The 13,837-nt window shown below is 54.5% G+C and overlaps 6 protein-coding genes across 6 annotated transcripts; 2 read left to right on the top strand and 4 right to left on the bottom strand.

The window, feature by feature from the left end:
• Positions 1-1,290: 1,290 nt before the first annotated feature.
• Positions 1,291-3,610, bottom strand: CORC01_10594 (formyl transferase; the record flags this gene model as incomplete). Its single annotated transcript, XM_022622221.1, has 5 exons — positions 1,291-1,468; positions 2,167-2,949; positions 3,018-3,133; positions 3,188-3,258; positions 3,337-3,610. The coding sequence occupies 5 exons, from the start codon at positions 3,608-3,610 to the stop codon at positions 1,291-1,293; spliced, it is 1,422 nt and encodes a 473-aa protein (XP_022471300.1).
• A 592-nt stretch (positions 3,611-4,202) lies between these two features.
• On the bottom strand, positions 4,203-5,401 carry CORC01_10593 (uncharacterized protein; the record flags this gene model as incomplete). Its single annotated transcript, XM_022622220.1, has 2 exons — positions 4,203-5,321; positions 5,381-5,401. The coding sequence occupies 2 exons, from the start codon at positions 5,399-5,401 to the stop codon at positions 4,203-4,205; spliced, it is 1,140 nt and encodes a 379-aa protein (XP_022471299.1).
• A 1,357-nt stretch (positions 5,402-6,758) lies between these two features.
• Positions 6,759-7,126, top strand: CORC01_10592 (uncharacterized protein; the record flags this gene model as incomplete). Its single annotated transcript, XM_022622219.1, has 2 exons — positions 6,759-7,001; positions 7,067-7,126. 2 exons carry the CDS (start codon positions 6,759-6,761, stop codon positions 7,124-7,126), a joined length of 303 nt encoding a protein of 100 aa, XP_022471298.1.
• Positions 7,127-7,230: 104 nt separating this feature from the next.
• On the bottom strand, positions 7,231-9,841 carry CORC01_10591 (glycosyltransferase family 28 domain-containing protein; the record flags this gene model as incomplete). The annotated part of the gene is made up of 3 exons (XM_022622218.1): positions 7,231-7,739; positions 7,840-8,990; positions 9,174-9,841. 3 exons carry the CDS (start codon positions 9,839-9,841, stop codon positions 7,231-7,233), a joined length of 2,328 nt encoding a protein of 775 aa, XP_022471297.1.
• Positions 9,842-11,204: 1,363 nt separating this feature from the next.
• Positions 11,205-11,952, bottom strand: CORC01_10590 (uncharacterized protein; the record flags this gene model as incomplete). The annotated part of the gene is made up of 2 exons (XM_022622217.1): positions 11,205-11,364; positions 11,591-11,952. 2 exons carry the CDS (start codon positions 11,950-11,952, stop codon positions 11,205-11,207), a joined length of 522 nt encoding a protein of 173 aa, XP_022471296.1.
• Positions 11,953-12,108: 156 nt separating this feature from the next.
• Positions 12,109-12,512, top strand: CORC01_10589 (uncharacterized protein; the record flags this gene model as incomplete). Its single annotated transcript, XM_022622216.1, has 2 exons — positions 12,109-12,218; positions 12,353-12,512. Coding segments are annotated over 2 exons (270 nt in total), but the record flags the coding sequence as incomplete, so codon positions are not given.
• Between the last annotated feature and the right edge of the window lie 1,325 nt (positions 12,513-13,837).

Genomic DNA, 13,837 nt, shown 5'->3' with positions numbered 1-13,837 from the left:
ACGATGTCTCTCAAGTTGGACTGCTGCTGTCACGTCTCATGCGTTTAATATCTTCACTCTACGTGACCAAGTATGAATCACCCCTTCAGAAACCTACTGCCACGGTACCCTTGGGCTCTCTTAGTTTTAGTTGGAAGCGGGGGATGGGTCAGCCTAGTCTCGGATCATTGCTGGAGCCCCCGATCCTATATCCACGGTCAACTACCTAGGATTGAAGACCTTCTCGAACTTTTTTAGAGCTTACAGTGATACTCCAGTAAAAAGTCGTAGGACTCTTCCAATATCTGAGCCCGTCCCTTCGTCGCGAATATCGTAGTCTGCCCTTTCGTTGTCTTGTTCTTTCATGTGCCTGCCTCATTTTTGGTCTCTGCTGTCTGTCTTCAAGTTGTTCTGTTGATCTTATGTAGATTCCTTGGGCAAGGAACTTGACAAGTCCAGTTCTAATCAGCTTCTCGCACTAATTGCAATTTCCATCAGCTGAATAGCATGAGCAGGCCCCAACCGGGCATGGATGCGTTGCCTCGCAAGTGGGCAACGGCGTCTTCTCCGTCTTCGTTGTGAATGGAGAGTAAGCGTCATCTCTCATATAATTTCTCACAATATGGAATAGACGAACCTGCAGCGTGATAATAGTTACGATAATAAAAAAATGGCCTTACCCTACTAGGGGTATGTCTATTGTATATTTGTTTTATTAACATACTTGTCGTGAGCCGTTTCTGCAACATAATTCCTAAACACCCTATGCTCCACACTTTTCAGTGTCAAGGTCGAGTATGAGATATCGATCGACGAACCCATCGGACCCTCGACTTCACCCATTTAATTCATTTTATTCATTCTTCTTCCTCAAAACCAGTATGCCAAGGTGAGATGATGGGGCAAAGCTCTTTCAAATGATTCATGGGCTCGATTAACTCGTCGAGAAGCTGATCAGTCTCTTCATCGGATAGCTGCGTGATCGCCAGGATAACAGGCAATGCCATACAACTGTTGATCCGCTGGGGACAAAGCTGGTGCTCTTGGCGACGTTTCGCTCTGGGAACGAACTTCTCGACCCTCAAGTATCCATAGGCGTAGCTATACCGGGCATGAAACCCAAGGATGTCCTTCCTCGCATCAGTCAAACTTTACATGTGCCACGCGAGACAGCTTTCAACGTTGGGCACGGGCAGTTTATGCTCTCGCACGAGAAAGGTTTACCATCTCGGCGGCATCCCATCGATGGTTGATGAAAAACAGCTACACCACTATAGTGGTAGACGTTTCCGTCTTGAGACCGGCCCTCTGCTACTTGTACCATCGTGTTATAGAGGGCGGAGCCGTAACCCTCTGTCCCAGTTCGTAGAGCCACATCTCGAGAAACAATTGGGCCATTCTGGTGACGGTTGCGCGGTTGTCAGTCATGGCTACCACACCATGGTACGCTGTTCCATCTCTGTTGAGAGCAGCCTTGTGGCGAGTCTGCCTGTCAGCGTTCATGCCGTGAGTCCGTTCCCTCTGATAAATCAGCGCGAGGATTCTGCCAACCTCTTTCAGAGATTTCTTTGGTTCCAGAAGACTTGAAATTTGTTCGCCCAAAAGCAATTGGGCCCAAAGCTCTCGATACGAGCGTCGTCGCCAAGCGTAACCTCGAAGCAAGAACACATTGCCTTCTGTTGGCTATGACCACGGCTCCATCATCGCCAGAATTTAAGCTTGGGTCCGCGCTGTGAGCGCTTAGAAACCCATCAACTCCCGCGAGTCAGAAGTTTGTTCCTTTGGGGGTTCGTAGTATTGGTAGCCTTGCGAAGTCTTTGGCATTCTTTGAAGCCTTGAGTCGAAAAAGGTAAAATTTGGTGTGTCGCTCACCGACCACTCCTCATCGTCGGGCGAGCATGACTCCAGGGACATTTGGCTGGAATAATCGCTCAAGTCAGGTTTCCGGGTTTCTTCATCACAGGTCTCGGTTGGCATCTCTTTTGCGACAATGACCAAATCTCGCTCCTCGTCAACGCTCCCGAAAGAGGAATCTTGTCTTGGAAGACCATGAATATATTACAATTGGACACCAATCATAGATGATCAATTTCATCAGTGTCTTTTCCTATCGTACACCTCCAATATTATATTTAAAAGGGAATAATAATGGGTATGCTAGAGGGCCTTCTAGAGCCGAAATCGTACGCATCTGTAACCGTGCCAAAGGACTTAATCGCGCTCGCGGCAGGGCGCTCCTTGGCGCCCTCAACAATCAAGGTCGACACCTTTAGTAACTTGTCCCCCTTGAAAACGGGGATCACTATGCTCTTCCCGTCCTCGTGATCAAAGTAGGGGAGCCTGGCCACGCGCCACTTTCCCTCTTCAGCGTCGGCATCGTGTTCCGGCTTCTGAATCCAAAAGACGACTTTAACCTTTCTGTCCTCCTCCAGTACCTCGTCATCAGACATTCGATTCTTTTGATACAACTTGAGTCGTCTGGTGAACTGCTTAATGTGGTCATGCACGTCGTCAACCGCTTCTACTCGTCCAAACTTGATCCTCTGTTCTTTCTGCAGGGTATTGTTCACCGCCGAGCACCAGATGTTGCCCAGAACGCGCTGGCGCGTCACAATATGGTCGGCGGTCCACTCGAACCAAGGAATCTGGCGGTCGTGGTTCGTGACCTTGGGCGCATGCGGAGGCGTGCTGAGGAAGTTCCAGATGGAGGGTTTCCAGCCGGCGTCCGCGTGTGGAGGGACGTATAGGCCCCTCCGTAGACCGTCGACGAGCATATCGGCGGCTGGCGGCGTGACGATGTCGAGTAGCTGCTGCGTGCTGCATTTTTCAGGGATCGGGATGCCGGGGAGCGGTGACTGAGCGAGAATAGCACCGTGATCGAATTTTTCATGGTCGAGCGTCTGGAGCGTGATGCCTGTATGCGTGCGGCCTTTTAGGAGCGTGTGTTGGAGGGGCGCAGGACCGCGGAAGCTGGGTGAGGTGTTAAGAGGCTGGGTGAGGTAGGTACGATGCAGGGGTGGGGGCATGAATGAGCTTACTCTGGGAGGAGTGATGGGTGAACGTTGAGCCCTCCGTACTTTGCCATCTTGAGTAACCTCGGTGGTACAAAGAGACCGAAGGAGACGGCAATGATGAGATTGATGTTGTTACGCGGCTGCGGATATCAGCACGTTGAAACTTGGGTTGACAGGACAAGGACTTGCAATACCTGCCACCCAGTAAACGTGTCCCTCACGTAAATTGGCAACCTGAGCTGCTCAGCGAGGTTCTTCAACGGAACTGACATGTGTCGTCAGCTCAGAATCACTCACTCCCACCAACTCCGTGAAAGTCGAGACCGCACACAAACATACATACCCTCACGAACACTCTTCATCCCTCTCCCTGACAGCTTGCCGGGCCGAACGACGACATCAAGCGACTCAATCAGTGCCGGATTCCGTTTCTTCTCCGCATGAAGCGCGCTCAGCGCAGCGCAGCTGAAGTCGTCTGAACCGCAGAAGAGGATCCGGAGCGGGTCCGAGAGGCCGGCGCCAGTGGTTGCCGCGGAGTAGAATCGTGGGCCCGGCCGGCAAGTCGTTGCGGCCGGCACCCGCGCAAAGGCGGCTGGTCGGAGGACCAGCCACGTCATTGTGTCGAGAACTTCTTCTGTTTATCTGTGAGGCATCGCACTTTGCGCAATGACAGTCAATTACGTTGGCACCTTTCTCGATGAAATCGGCGCATGTTTTTTTTTTTTTTATTTCGCTGCAAGGGCTCGCAGTGTCTACCTTACCGACGGGATATGATGAGTAAAACTGGGGCTTGGAATTGGTCTGACGAATGAGTATACGGTTTCCTACCTGTATAGATGGCGCATATGTATTTGAGCGCGTTATGCATCAAGTGGTGCTTACCAGAGACACTTCATAAAGTGCCGAGGTACATACGCATGACAAAATACCGGACGAGGACAAGTTCCAGTACTCGGCAGTCTCAGGCTAATGATGTTCGGTCAAGAGACTGATACTGATACAGACGGTAAAAGAAAACCAATGCGCCAACAGGACAGGAGTCATTATGGCTGCAAACTCGTGGAATCGCAGCTTCTTCCTAGCCAACTTCGACCATTTCCACCTTTCATCTTACCCCCACGTAATGCAAATGTAAAATCACCAAAGTCGATTCGAAAGATCGCAATGAGTTAATAATGTTGGCATGTGTGCATATATTGACCTAGTCTCCTACGAGACCGCCCAGTCACACGCAACAATCCATCTACCGTCCTGCAGCTCAATTTCCCACGCAGGCTGCGAGATGGCAACGACACCACCCACTGCGACAGGACTCTTCTGGCCCAGCCCCGTCAACTGCCCCTCCCCAGCCAGCATAAGCCGTGCCGCAATCTCCTCCCTCGCAGCCCCGTCCGCTACGATTCTCCGTCCCCGAACGAGACACATCCTGTTCCCATGACGAACTTCGTCAACGGCAATGCTCATGACCAGGTCCGCCGGACGATTACCACCCGTCCAGCCCTTGACCTCCGCCAACCAGGTCTGCAGCTCAGCCGCGAGCCCCCCGGCGACATATTTCGCGCCACGTCGCTGTGGCGAGAAGGCTTCAGGTAGGCCCTCTTGCCGGACTGCGTCCGCCTCGGACACCTTGAAACGGGGGGCGCGATGAAATGTGGGCTGGGTCTTTGCTGGGTCTCCTGCAGTGCGAGGGGGGATCGTCAAGTCGTCGTCCGTCTGACCAGGATTCATGCCGAGTGGAAGGTCCTCATCGGCATCTGGCAGCTGCTCATTACCCGATTCGCTTTTCTGTGGCAGGGGCTCTTCTTCTTCTAAATATCCCATCGTGACATCTTCCTGGAGCTCCTCCTGCCAGCTCAATGCTGGCGAGACTGAAATTCTTCTCCTTTTCGGTGTCCGCTCCTCAATTCCGCTGTGCAGAACACTAGGCGGCTCCGACTCAATCTCGATTGAATCATTCACCGCGACAACCATCGGTGGAAGTTCATCCTGATCCTCCTCTGGCGGCGAATCGCTACCGTCAGAGTCGATATCGATCCTGTGATTCTGCCTCTGCGTCCCAGCGCCTAGCGTCGGCCGCGTCGCCGAGGCGGGCGCATCAGTGGGCGAGCTATCTAGAGCATCATGAATCGGGTTTCTGTGTCTCGACGGTCGGAGTGAACCGGGGAACACGGGCGTCGGGGGAGGCCGCTGAGTCGACGAAGGAGGGGCGAACCGGGGCGTTGGCTGGAAGCGCTGACTGCCAGCGAAGACGGGTGGACCACTGCCCGGTGTCTGCTGCTGCGACGCCGGAGTTCTTTTGGACAACAGGAATCGACGAGGTGTAGGGGTCTGCAGAGTGGAGGGTCAGCGGTCGACGAGCCGAGCGGCGATAGGATGGGAGGACTGACTGATGGCGGTGGTTGCGTCATGGGGTCAGCCAAATGGACCGCGTCTTCGTCTTGGAAATTCAGAGGCGAGAAGAGGCGCGGTCATCGCGTAAGTCTTCTCTCTACCGATGGTTTATGTTCAAGCGGTTTAGATATGTACTATCGGCTCTAGGTGAAGGCGTAAGCTGACGGAACTCGGTTGATGGTCGCGTGGAGCGTATGGAGTCGCATTAAGCACTGCAGCGGTCATGGCCGAACGTGGTGGGAACTATTTCAAATATCTGCTACATGCATAGCCCCTTTATGCGGTCACCTCAACGGCCGCGACGCCACAATTTTTGAGCCCTTGTCATGATGTATTATTGTACGGAGCAGAACTACTGTAAGAAACTGATCATTGTGATTGACTTAATAATCAAGGCCAAGGAACAGAATATTTTGGTCAATTGGGCTTAGAGTCTTCGGGAAGTCGAAGACATGATTGTATAACCATGAAAAGCATGGATACAACTTTCTCAAGGCCGAAGCTGTGATGAGTACCATATAGATTGTGCGAATTTTCACAAGACTTACAATTTCTCATACTATCTGACGGGGGCGTAGATTGGAATCCAAGAAGATTACTGTGACCGGACCCGAGGTCGCGAACGAGGCCTCAAGAATTTCAGCCATGTAGCTATGGTCCCCATTGTTCGTAAATTTTGTAATGACCTTCTTTAAGAGCAGTTCAATTTCACTTGAAAGTTTTAGTCAACTGTGTATAGGGGATCTGAAACAACGTTGACTGCAAATGAATGTGATTGTAAGTACAGGCCCCTCTTCTTTCAACTCATCTATACCGAGTCCCCTTGGGTTCTGTTTATGTTTTTGCAAGAGAGAAAGAGAGACACTCAAGAACAATAACATAGAGGAGCTTCTTCACCCAAAAATTCCGCGGACGATTTCGTTTGAAAAGTAGCCACTCACAATTGGCAGGCTGTCCAATTGGCCAGCTCAAGTCTCACAAAACACCTTTGCTGCCCGAGGGATGGGGGGGAAATGGGGGCTTGTGTCTTTCACTGCAATTTTAACCACCCCCAAGGCCACACAGGTATTCCTGGAATTCCGTCGCCAACCTCTTGGGAAGAAAATAAAAGAGACAAGCCTTCGCACGCAGCGTCAACCTTGGTTGAAACCTCTTGCGTACGTAGGTGCTATTCTCACCGCGAGGGACCAATCTTACATGAGCGACTTACCGCCGGAGAATACCAAGCTGGCCAGGAAACAACTACCAAGCTAACCCCGTGAAATATCCCAACGGCAAAAGAAGCCCACCTACACATGCGATCCAACGCTCCCCATATCAAACCCGATACCCACGCCGATCGCGTCACACCACCGCACGCCGCAAGCCGCCCGCATGGCCAAGGGCGAGAATATCCCGAACTCGTACGCGGCACGCAGCCATCCTACCAACCTTACCTCGCCTCGTCCCATGATTGCGACACAAGAAGTTGACGTGGCCCGGGGCGCCGGCTTCCCGCAGGACGGCATGTGCAAGTCCCGTATCACGAAGTTGAAATGTATCGGAGAATATCCGTATCCAACCACCCCCCTCTCCCTCTCACTCACCTCTCGCTTGACGAAAAAGGAGGGCTGCAATGTAAGCGAATGGGCTGGAAGTATCCACCAAGAATGGGAGAGTAACTCACGGCCGCCACGCGATAGAACGCTTCGCCGCTGGTGTTCAACTCTGGTCTTAAGACAAGGTCGCGACTGTTCTGCTAGCCCATGGCACTATTCGCTCAAGTAGAATTCAGGCCATATAATTGACAGTAGTAGTAGTAGTAGTAGTAGTATTAGTAGTAGTAGAGAAGAAAGGATAGAACCACTCAGCCCTTCTTCCGCTCATCCCACCTCCTCACAATATCCCCCACCAAATCCCTACCAACCTCGACTCCCTCAACCCTCAACCCCTCCGCCTCAACTCTCCCCTGCCTAACCCTCGCCTCAGCGACAACATCCCCTACAGGCCTCTCCCCCATGCCCCTCGCACAAGAAACCTCGAGCCGCCGAAGCGTGAAACCCAGCCCACCAACCAGAATATTAACCAAAGCCAAAAGCACCCTCAAAATCGCGAGCGGTACCTCGAGGACCACCCGCAGCAAGGATCCCTTCCCCCACTTCCTCCTCTTAGCCACGAGGCGCGCCGGCTGCGTCACGATCGAAGCGAGCTCGACAAAGGGCGCGGATACGAGGAAGAGGAGCATCCGCGGATACGTGTACAGCCGCGGGTTACTCGCGTAGAGCTTCGGCTCGAAAGGCGAGGCGAGCTCGTAGAGGATAAAGTCGAGTAGGTTGAAGAGGCCAAACGCCACGGCGGCTAGGATCGTAAGGGGAGCTTTAGATACTAGTTGTCAGTCGAAAACCCCCACCCATTCACATAAGTGACAAGAAATAGCAATCACGGGAAACACTGGAGAAAAAGTTGGGAAACTCACCTCGCAAGACATGAAGCCCCAGCCGTCCCCATCTCCCCGTCCTGCCATCCGCGGCGATGCTCCCAAACGCCTGCTGCGTCCCGAGAACCAACCCCGTCAACGGATCCCCGGGGCTCGCCAAATCAGGCCATTTGACCAGATCCAACGCCCTCAAGTCCTCCCTCCTTACCCTTCCGCTCTCGACAAGAACATGCGCCGCAACAGCAGACAACCTCTCCCCTCCATCTCCTCCACCAGCACCAGCACCAGCACCAGCACCACCCCCCGTCCACCTCCAAACAGCAGGCCGGCCATCGTACACAGCACACCTCCCCTCCCTCTCATAAACGCCCGCCGTCTCAAGCACCCGCTCAACACAAACCTCCTCCCCAGGCCTCTCCCCCGCCACCCCCGCCGCAAACCTCTTCGCGGCAGTCGCGTACTCGGGCTTCAGAAGCTCCCTCAACCCGTGCTCGAATCTCTCGCCGTTCATCTCCGCCAGCCCAAACCTCGCCTCGGGCCCGCACCCCGCCGCGTGAACCCTCGTGCCCCAGAACGGCTGGTCCCCGGCCACGGGCACCACGAGCGTGGGCCTACCGCTCCGGAGCGCCATGGCCGTGGTCCCGCTCCCGCCGTGACATACCACGGCCCTGACCCGGGGAAAGAGCCACGCGTGCGGCGCCTCGTCGACGATGAAGATGTGCGACATGTCCCGCTCACCACCGACCCCGTCCGCCTGACCCTCACCCTCTCTCTCAACCCGTCCAACCTCTTCCTTGACTAAATTAGACCACCCCTTCCCAACAACAGCCCTAACACCAACCCTCCTCACCGCCTCGAAAATCACCCCCTCAAACACATCCTGCGCGTTGGCAAACGACATGCTCCCGAACCCGATATACACCGGCGGCGTCTCCGGGTCCGCCTCCAGGAACGCCACCAACTCCGGAGGCGGTGTATACCCGCCGGGCACGTCGTCAAAGACGAAGCCCGCGACGTCGACGTTGTCCGGCCAGTCCGCCGGCTTCGGGAGCAGCCTCGGCGACCAGAGGTACGTGCAGGGGACCTTCATCCTGTTGTACTGGCTCAGCCACCAAGCGGGCGACATGCTCTCCAGGCCCATGACGTTGACGCGGACGTCGTTGATGACGGGCTTGATCGCTTCTAGGAACCTGTTGCCGATGGTCAGTCCAACATCGCCCGAGGGTCCCCTTCCTGGGAGCTACGACTACGCGCCCCCCCATCGTTCCTCTGATTACGGGGACAAGACGTCAACCGAAGGAGGGGGAAAGACAGATTGTGTAGAACAAGATGGTAAAAAAAGAAATAAGAACCGAAGCAAAACAAAGACTCACATAAAATCCTGAACCCACCAAGACAAGACATTCTTCGCCCTACTCGGCGCCCTCAAAGCCCAACCCGCCTGCGAATGCGGCACCTCCTTTGAAAAGATTCTCGGATTCATCCCAAACAGATGCAACGGCACACCCAACCTCGCCGCCGCAGACGTCTGGTTGAACACATGCATCATAGAAAGGACCAAATCCGCCACAAACGCGCCCCTCTCGCCCCCGGCGCCCCCGTCTTCATGCGCAAACCCGTACCCGTCAACACAAGCCCCCCACCACCGCGCCCCCATCTCCCGAAACTCCTCCCTGACGACCGGCACCAGCGCACGCAGCTCCCCGCGCGGCAGAAGCCGTCTCTCCATCATGGTCTTGATGTCCGTCGCGCCAATGCTGTAAAAACCGACGCCTTCGGCCTCGACGACGCTCCGGTACGGCGGGTGGCTCGCGATGCGCACCCGGTGGCCGTGTCGCCGCTGCAGGAGCTTCGCGACGGCGAGGGAGGGCTGGAGGTCGCCGCGCGAGCCCATAAAGAGGATGACAATGTTGAGGCGCATCTTCCCCGGCGTCGGCTCCGGCATCCTTGGCACGTTGCGAGCCGTTGGTGCTGCTGCTGCTGCTGTCGCTCCGGGGTAGTCGGCGCCTTCGTTTGGGCCTTGGTCTTCTCCGAGGGACATTATGGCCTAATCATAGCCCGAGATGACAAAGAGAAATTAACGTGTTGCATTGGAAGTCGCTCGCGTATAGCTGTCTACAAGGTACATTGTGAAAAAGGAAAAATTCACACTCTGGGGTGACGCGGTCTTCACGTTGTACGGCACCTGCTCGGTGAATGCTTCTCCTATTGCTTCTCCTATTTCTCCAATCTTACGTGAGGCGCTAAGCCTATCTATTACACCTGGTCAGACCAATAAGGAAAGCTCAAATAAAATCGCCATGGCTGTGAATAGGCACCGGCGAGAACAAAGTAATCTTTCAAAGTGTAGATGGAAAACCCTTCCGTTGAAGAGAATGTCGCGACCCGCACAATCCACGGGTGGCCGGCCCGCGGTAGCAGTGTTGTCGTTCGCTGGACACAAACCGGGACTTTACTTCCGGAAGGTTGCGGGACCCACTGGATTGTTCGGGGAGCTCTCGGCGTCCCATGGACCGGGCCAGAGCCCAGAAACTGCACATGTCGTCTCTTATTCGGATTCACCACTCCATCTTCGTCACGGACCAACCCGTCATCGTCATCTCTTCGAAAAGTTTGGTTGTCACAGGTCAATTAGGGCATATTTTCTGTCCTTTTTCGCCAGAGCAGACAGATTCAGAGTTCACACAGCACGCCGAAATGTGCCCTGATCCTGGCCTCTTCGGGCCGCCGATGCGAAGGTAAGGAAAAGGAAAAGAGGTCGAGGGGTACAGATAGGCGTGCGATCAGATGTGTCCTCCTTCTTCCTCTCTTGTCTCTGTGGCCCGACTCCCAACTTTTCGGTTTCGACATCAGACGATGACACATGTGAGACCTTGACGCCGGATGGGGAACTTGTGAAAGACCGACGGGGAAAGATGAAGTTACATCTGTCCACTACGTCTGAAGTTTCCCTTCCCTCGGTCGGTTGACGCAAGGGGCAATGGCAATGTAGAAAAAAAGAAAGGAAAAAAAAGAAAGTCTGATGGTCAAATGGACAGGCTTACCTCTCAAACAGTTGCTGTGAGACGCACAAGCAACGCTACGACGTAACGAATGGCTGACTCAAAAGGGAAATTTGATGATGTTTTTGTCTCAAGCGGTCGCAATTTGTTCAAAGGGCTTGGCGAGGGCAGCCTAGGCTTCCAGAATACGAAAAAGAATGAAACAAACAACGTTGCCCACATAGGTAGGTGTCTTGCCCACGGGCCTTCTACAGAAGCTCTCAATTTTCTATATTCGGCAGCGGCGTTTGTCTCAAGGCGCGGATGGAAATTGGAGGATCTTGTGGGGGATGAGATAGCGGCTGAGCCGACCGATGGCGGTCCGGTAGATTGAGTTCGCTTGCTCAAGCATTCGGCTCAACATCAGAGACGACTGCCTGACTCGTTAATCTGCGACCATGGTGGTCCATGGTCGTCGCTCTCGATGAGCGGACGGCAAATAACGGGGCAAAAACATGAGTTGACTTGTTGTGTCGTGCATACCGCCCTAGCCAGGCCATAAGCCACATTTGGCATCTGATGCCTTTAAACGCTTTTTGCGTGCTCAATGGCTTTGAGACACGCTGCAAAGCCTTCGAAAGGTACCGCATGGCCGCGACCAACGATCAGGGCATTTGCATTGTGGCGAGCCAAGTGCGTAAAGAGCACGCAGAAGGCCAGGTGCAACCAGACCAAGGTTGGTTAACCTTAACGTTAGCGGCCTTCCACTGCAGGCACCTGACACGCCTCTGCCGACCGCTCGCACGTACTGGCGCATATGGGTCACGTTGGTCTCGCGGAATATTTTGTGGTTCGAGGGCCGACGGGGATTAGCAAGGTGCCGCCTTAGCAATGTGTGTGTAATGATGCAGATGGCCGTAGTAGTATAAGCAAAATTTGGGACGGCGTCGGTCCACATCACTTCCAGCGTCGTAGTCGCAAGGAACAGGCCGCTGAAGAATACTCCTCGTCCCCTCGTCGTTCGAACTCTTGGGGCCACCAGAAAGATCCGCGAGGAAGGGGGAACAAGACTGGAGATGGTGTGAAGCTCGTGCTGGCAAATGACAGCGACAAGTGGCAGTGGCTCGGACGAGTGGCACTGGAGCAGGTCCCGAGTTTTTCTTCGTATCATAATGGCGTTGGTGCAGAAGATAAAAGCTGAGATGAAACCATTGTAAATCACTCGAGACCGGGGTCCGAGGGTGCAAGCTTGTGAGGGTTTCGCTTCGAGATGATCGGCGCAGGGATATCACCCTGCAGCAGTCCTTGTCAGAGACGTTGACCTGACTTTGGCGGGTTGGTCTGCCGGCGGCCAGAGAGGGCACTGGGGACTGCTGAGTGTTGTCTCGTCCGTCCCCGAGTATCTTTGCCCAGTGGCCTCGGGCCCGAGACAAAAGGGTAAGGTGTCGAAGGCGAAGGGCTAGGAACATCATCCACTCATCAAGCCTCTCAGATGAAGACGTGTCGTCCGGAGACTGATAGCGTCGTAGGGCAGCCGGGTGAGCAGGCGCTTAATTTTCTCTGAGTCGTAGGAGTGAGGACAGAAAACAAGATGAAGATGGCGCCGGCGCTGGTGCTCTTGGTTTTCGGATACGCCCTGGAGCTAGACCTTGTCGACCCAAGCTTCCGTGGGCCGAGTTTGCGTCGCATCCCTCTCAGTCAACCCATCTTGTTCGTGGAAGCCAAGCTTGAGGCACCTTGGCTGCTACCTAGACAACATACTTGAGGCCGTGGAAGGGCACTGGGTGGCAGCCATCGTCTTTAGTGGGTGGACTGGCCACGATCCGGCGCATCTCACAACGTGTACGATGGATGCCTGTGCTCACCGACTTTCTTCAGCGAAGCGCGAAGCAAGCTTGGGCAGAGGGCGTGAGAGAGTTCGGAGGAGGAGGAAGACCGAAATGGGCGGGAAGGCTAGGCCTCGCTTGATGGGAAGAGACCAAATCTTGGTCGGTCAGCATATAGTTGGCTACTGTGGTCTATTGGTCGCCCCAGATGATGATGGGTGAGTGACGACGGGCGATGCGATGACACTTGTCGGCTGCTGCAGCAGTAGTAGATGGTTTCGCCAGCAGCGGGCAGAATTAGAGACGGTAGCAGGACGAGGAGAAACACTTCTGGAGCAAGCCGTCTTCCGTCAAGCGTACTCTGGAGCGAAAAAGAAGCTCGAGACTCTGCATCTGCGGGTGCTTCGGCGTGTCAAGCCAGCGTCTGGTCTTCCGACAATCTCGCATCGCACGCCGATATTGCTCTGGCGCCCATGCCCCGACGCAAGCTTGTTTCCTTTGGGGACGTGTTGCCATGGCCGTTTTGTCCTGGGTGGAAAAGGTAGCTGGAGGCGTGTGGAATCTTGGCCGCCGTCTCTCGAGTCTCACGGCGACCTCGCAGATGTCGGTTCTTTCGTCCCGTGTGCGGTGGCCGGGAGTTGAGGTTATCCGCGCTGCAAGTTGGACGAGATTGGGCAAACCGAGACAACCCTTCACGGTCTAGACGGCGACCGGGGTGGCAGAAAAGGTCGGTGGGAGCTGGGGTGACCGTTGAAGGTGTTCCTGAGTCTTTTTGCCCAACGTTCCATTGCTGTCTCCAATGACAAGAGCAGTGGACATCAGCTGAAACATCTGCAGCTTCTTGGGTGGAGACTCTGGACCCACATTCAAACCCAGAAATCCACACCTTGCTCCTTCACACCCTCGACTCTTTGGATGCGTCGATGGGTACGTACCTCTGCTCTGTCATTGTGAATGGAAGGGAAGGAAGAGGAGGAGGAGGAGGAGGAGGAGGAGGAGGAGGGGCGGGAGATGTATCCAGGTCTTTCGCCCTCCGTCCTCAGTTGTCCAACTCCCTGCATCTACCTTGCCGTAATTTTCCTCTCGTCGAGATTCCTCTGCATAGTGCCCACTAGCTCCTTTGGGCTGACTGACTGGGCTTGACTGGGCTTGACTAACGGGAAGGCATGTGTGCCTTGTCTACGTCGTAGGATGGCGAAAAGTAAGTGAGAGTGTGCCCTTGTGTCCTGT

The sequence above is a fragment of the Colletotrichum orchidophilum genome, assembly GCF_001831195.1.
Source record: "Colletotrichum orchidophilum strain IMI 309357 chromosome Unknown Scaffold_106.1, whole genome shotgun sequence".
Classification (NCBI taxonomy): Eukaryota; Fungi; Ascomycota; class Sordariomycetes; order Glomerellales; family Glomerellaceae; genus Colletotrichum; species Colletotrichum orchidophilum.
This window is presented reverse-complemented; position numbering and strand designations above follow the sequence as displayed.